The 5,440-nt window shown below is 53.9% G+C and overlaps 3 protein-coding genes across 3 annotated transcripts in view; 2 read left to right on the forward strand and 1 right to left on the reverse strand.

Annotated features, from left to right (window-relative positions):
* Positions 1–117, forward strand: part of DQ04_07231010 (hypothetical protein) — a gene marked incomplete at both ends in the record, with an annotated part of 1,680 nt that extends 1,563 nt beyond the window's left edge. The window contains one exon of the mRNA XM_009315077.1: positions 1–117. This exon is cut by the window's left edge and continues 1,563 nt beyond it. Within this exon, the coding sequence (XP_009313352.1) occupies positions 1–117 (117 nt within the window).
* A 312-nt stretch (positions 118–429) lies between these two features.
* Positions 430–2,262, forward strand: DQ04_07231020 (hypothetical protein; the record flags this gene model as incomplete). The annotated part of the gene is made up of 1 exon (XM_009315078.1): positions 430–2,262. The coding sequence occupies one exon, from the start codon at positions 430–432 to the stop codon at positions 2,260–2,262; it is 1,833 nt and encodes a 610-aa protein (XP_009313353.1).
* Positions 2,263–3,989: 1,727 nt separating this feature from the next.
* DQ04_07231030 (hypothetical protein) lies at positions 3,990–4,295 on the reverse strand (the record flags this gene model as incomplete). The annotated part of the gene is made up of 1 exon (XM_009315079.1): positions 3,990–4,295. One exon carries the CDS (start codon positions 4,293–4,295, stop codon positions 3,990–3,992), a length of 306 nt encoding a protein of 101 aa, XP_009313354.1.
* Positions 4,296–5,440: the final 1,145 nt, after the last annotated feature.

Here is a 5,440-nt window from a genome sequence, read left to right on the forward strand (position 1 = left end):
GGTGGCCACTCCCCTTTAATTGTTTGTTACCTGATAAATAAATACCCGCATGCTTTATTGCTTTTTCTTAAACTTCATTGTTATCCAAATTTGCGAGACCTCGCATGTTTCCAATAAAAGCCCTGACGATACTCACTGGGCGGTGTGTCGTCACTTCTGGGCGCTTTTCTTTTCTTTCTTTGCTTGGGCATCGCTTTTCACACTGCTGAGCGCGGCACGCTGAATAATCTGTTCTCTCTTTGTTTCTCTCGTGTATGTGTGTGTGTGTGCTGCGCCACGATGCGCATGTTGGGCTGCTGCTGCTGTGGGAGGTGGTCTGTGTGGTGCTGCTCTCCCCGTTGTGTGTGTGTGTATTGTGCGTCTGTAAGTGTTTGCTTTTCCTCTTCTCTCTCCCCGCTAGACAAGTAAGCCCAAGCCACGCAAGCCAGTATGACCGTTCCTGTTGTGGTGCGCGGACGTGTTCTCTGTGTGTTTTCCCTTGCGCTGCTCTGTGTGTCCGTCTCCGCCACGGCAGCCGAACAAGCAGTGGCAGTGGAGGCTGCAGAGGCTAACGTTGTAACTGCTAGGAAAGCAAAAGAAGCGGCGATTACTGTAGCTAAGGATGCAAAGTTGGCTGTGGAGAAGGCAAACACAACGAAGGTGATGGCCGGAGTAGCAGTGCTGTATACCAATAGGTTCATGAAGTTATTCGAGGAAGCAAAGACTATATTTCAGAAGGCCTCGACGTTTGCTGAGACGGCAAAGAAGATTGGAGAGAATAAAGAGAACGAAGTTCGGGCTCAAAATGAGCGTGTTACAGCAAGATGTGAAAAATTTAGGATCCAAGTGGAAGAAGCTGCGAAGAAGGCTGACGCAGCCGTGATGAAGGCTGCGCTGGCAGGGAAGTATGTGTACACCGCATCTCTGGTCGCACGGTGGGCCGCGGGGAATGGCACGGAGGCTGAGCGCCTTCTCAAGGACGGTGCAGTGAACAGTGCCAAGGATGCAGTGGAGGAGGCCAATAAAGCAGCTATACATGGGCTCTTGGCGGCGGGGAATGCTCAGGGTGCGGTGCGGTGGATTAAGGTCACAGCTCAAGCAGCCAGGTGGGCTGAGGCACGGGCAGAGGCACGGGCAGATCGGAATGGGAATACAATTGGCGAAAAATTGCTCAAGGCCGCTACGGACGCAGTGATGTATGCCCAAAGGGCGATGACAAATATCACGGAAGCAAAAAAGCAGGCCGATGTTATGCTTCAGGCCGCCAAAAAGGCAGCAGATGCCGCCACGAAGTTTGACCAGGAGGCTAAAGCGGCGAGGACAGCTGCTGAAGATGAGATCACGGCTGCAGAGAAACGGCTTAACGAAGCTGAAGAGATGCTGAAGGATGCTCAGCAACAAGAAAAAGAAGCCATTGAGGACCAGAAACGAAAACAGGAAGCAGAGGTGCTGCGACAGATGGAGGAGTTGAAGAAAACCACTGAGGATACAGAAAGGTTGAAAAAGCTAACATTGGATGATCATGCGAACTCAGCTGGCGTCGTTAATACGTCAGTTAACGGAGAAGAGAATTCCTCTGAGAGGTCAGCGCCAGTGGTGGGGACTCTTGATGATCCAGTGGTAGATGTTAAGGAGAACGGCATGGATGCTCCAATAACTCTACCTCATGACCCTGCTGCTGAACCACCTACCCAAGAGATACAACGAGATTCACACGTCAACAATCCTGCGGGGAGTCAACAAAACGATATTCTTCCTATGGATCATCATATTGAGGAGGAGCCCTCCAAAACTGCTGCTCACGATGAGTCACCCTCTCACCCAGTTGCCTTGGAAGCCCCCAGTGCAGTTGATGAAGCCCCACATTCTGCTAAGCCAGAGCAGAATGAAATCCCTGCGACGACAGTAGACAGCAACACTGGAAGTGAGACGGATACCACAAACACCTTCACGGTCAGCGCGCACGATCACAACGCCACAGAGAGCAGCGAGGAAACTAGCGTTTCTGATACAAATACCCCTGACATCAATCGACCTGCAGTTGATATCACGGCCCCCGACACAAACCAGTCTCCATCAGTACCATCGGAGGAGAAGACAGCCGTAGAATCCCTGGAGAACGCTGCTTCTCAAGCTGCTGATGCGCCACTGACACCCCCCAACAGCGATGTACACAACACCCTGCAGGATATCCGCAGTATGGACAGCAGCGTCAGTCCTTCGTGGGTGCGTACACCGTTGCTGCTGGTGGTTGGTGTGCTGGGCCTCCTGGCTGTCTGCTGAGCTCTGTGTGTGCACACGGAGAGGACGCATACACCCTGTGCTTGTGTGTGCTGCCATGGAGATTGTTTACTAATATGTTTTGGTTAACTTTACTTTTCGTTTCACTTTCTTTTCTTTTGTTTCTCCCGCGCCACCTAATCCCCCTTGGAGGATACTCCCTGTGCTCTGTATCCAACGAGGACGGCGCATCTCTGTCACTGCTGTAATGGGCTTTGCTTGGCACATGACTGTGCGCCGCCCACATGAGAGGGCCTTCTCTGAATTATTCTTCTAAATGTCTCTCGCTTGTGAGTGAGCTGCGCCATGCTGCGTGTGCTTTGTTCGCCCTGGCTCTTGCAGGAATGCGTGGCGGCTGCCCGTTTTTGGGCGTACATCATCCCCCTCTTTGTTTTGGGCTTCGGCCTCTTTTTCTACGGGGTTGTGTGCCATCCGCTGTTTAAGCGTTGCTTTGTTAATTGTTGCGGTGCTCTGCGTAGCACAGCGGTGGAGTGGTGCTGTGGCGGAGTGTGCGGTGCGGCGCCATTGGGCTGGCGGACGCGTGCGGCTCCACAGTAAGTGCACGACCCCGCACCACCGCATGTTCCGTGTCCTCAAGTATGCGTGCTTGTGTGTTTGGGAGGGGTGAATGCATTTGCTCCCGCAGCAGGATTAAGGAGATGCCTGTGAAGAATTTTCCGCTGCTGCGGGGATGGCTCGTATGGTGAATTCACCCCCGTTGTTTTTGTTTCTTGTTTTCTCTCCGCTGCGCCATCGCAGTGACGGGATGCAGCACTGACGCCACTTGGGCTTTGTGGTGAGGTGCTTTCCAGAGGTGAGAACTGTTTTAATTCTTGATTGTTTGGGTTTGGGGGTGTTGGGGTCTTTTCTGAACATCTGAGAGGGGAAGAATGTCGAGGAGTCTTGCTGCTGCTGTGCCTGCGGTGTGTGCACTGTTCCGCATCGTTGCCTCTCTCCTCTCTCTCTGCTGCTGTNTAGGCAGTGCTGCTGCGCTCGTGGAAGTGACTGCGTGTCGCCGCCGCTGGCTGAGGGGTGCTGTGATGGTGCGGCTAAGGTGTGAGTGAGTCAGCGGCACAGCAGTGCAGGGCCCCCTGTGCGGCTGGGACGATGTGCAGCTGCGGTGCTTTCCCTCCTTTTCACCGCATTTGCTCTTGTCGCCTGCGGTGTGTTCAGCTGTGTCAAGCGTGGCCTGTGCATGTGGCGGTGTCTGTGGGAGTGACCTGTGGGTGTGGTGGTGCTGTGGGCGAGGGCCACGGAGGTGCGGCGAGGCTTGCGGGGGCTGCGCAGAAGAGATGCGAGGAACTCCGTGTGGGTGCAGAGGAGGCGGTGAAGAGGAAGGCTGAGGAGGAGCTGTGTGGTGAGTCAAGGAGGCGGAGTGTGGCTGCCACCATGGCTGGTGCTCACTCTTCGTGCTGCTGGAGTTCAGCGGGCGTTGCCCAGGACGGTGTTGGTGCGACCGCTGTGTGTGGCTGGAAGAGAAGCATGGGCACGGTGCCGGGGGAAGAAGAGACGAGTCGGATGGCAGCGGTGGTGGTGAGTGGGTGCATGCGCCGGCTGTGCTGCTGCTGCTGTGTGTGCTGGGCTGTCTGCAGAGTGAGCGGTTGTATCCGTGTGATTGTGTTGCGTCCCTGAGCCACGATTGACATGCTATTAGACTGTTGTTGTTGTTTTTGCAGTGTCTTGCCGCACTGCTGTGGGAGGGACGTCAATGCACTAACCTTCGACGGCACTCAGTGTGGTTTGCTGCTGTTGTGGGTGTGGGGTAATGTCTTCTCTTGGTGCCTGGGCCTTGCTGTGTGCGTGACTGTGCGCCGCCCCTTAAGTGTTTTGTTGTTGGTTGTTGCGTGGGGTGGCACTGTGCATGTGCTGGGCTTCTGTTGGAGCCACCACTGGGCTGTGGGTGGAGTGTGGTGCTTACTGTTGGTGCTGTGTGGTGTTGTGGTTCTCTCACTGGTGGTTACTGTGTGCTTGGCTGCCCTCTGTTGTTGATTCTTGTGTAGGCCTTTGCGTCGAAGCGACTCTGACTGCAGTGTCATGCTGGTGGTGCGCCACGTGCTGTTCGTTGTTGCCCTCCTGCTGCTGTGCGGGATTGTGCCGGCTGTCAGGGCGTCAAGAGGGAAGATAGATACGGCGAGAGATGCTCTTTCTCGTGTTAAGGAACTTGCAGAGACAGCAAAGCAATCTGCGGAAGCTGCTCTCGCGAAGGCTGAAGAAGCTAAGAATGATGCCACAGGTGGACTAAGTGCTGCGAGGGAGGCACAAACTGCGGCTGCGGTCCTTGAAAAGGCAGTCCAAGCTGACGTTGATCATGTAAAGGCCGCTAAAGTTAAACAGGAAGCGATCAGCGCCCAGTCAAAAGCTGGGAAAGCAGGGCGACTTCTTTTTAAGTTGTCCGCAAGCTCATACAGCGTGAAGGTCGCAGCGAGCGATGCAGTTACGAGTGTGAAGGCGGTTATGGACGAGGCTCAAAAAGTTGTGAAGCTGCTCGATGGTTCACTCTCAGCGAAAGCAAACGCAGTGGTTGAGCACGCAGAGTCCACCCATGCAGCGTTGGTGAGCGCCTCGAGTAATGCCAGTTCGTCATCGGACGAATCAACGGCGGCTCAGAAGAGCGCAGAATTAGCAGAGAAACACGCTAAAGACGCAGCGGTTGATGCCGGCATGGTGGCGGGAGCGACCAAGGAGACGGAAGATGTATTAGGAATACGCAACAATAAAGCAAAGCTCAAGAGTTACGCTCAGACTGCACCACCAAGTGTCACCACAATGGTGGAAAAAGCCGAAAGTGCGAATAAACAAGCCACAACTGCACTGGAGAACGCTAAGAAAGCGGTTGAAGCCGCTGGAAAAATGGTGGAGGCTGCAGAGGCTGCGGAAAATGCTGCTGATGAAGTTGTAAAGCAAACAACGAAAGGTGGTATTCCATCACCTATCTCTCAGAAAACAATTGAACCACCACTGCAGCAAAAAAAAGATGACAACAGGGAGCGCCCCAGCGTCGCAGTGAATCAGGCAAGTAACGAAGGTGCTGCTTCTCCTAATTTACCAAATGGTGGACATGCTGTAGGACAGCGCCAAGTGATACCAGAAGGTAAGAAAGAAGTGGAAGTACCTAACAATACTCCTGTTGCAGCTGCTTCTCAAACACCGGCAGAAGGAAAGGACAACACCCGAACACTTC

The sequence above is a fragment of the Trypanosoma grayi genome (genome assembly GCF_000691245.1).
Source record: "Trypanosoma grayi strain ANR4 Tgr_723_V1, whole genome shotgun sequence".
NCBI classification, from domain to species: Eukaryota; Euglenozoa; class Kinetoplastea; order Trypanosomatida; family Trypanosomatidae; genus Trypanosoma; species Trypanosoma grayi.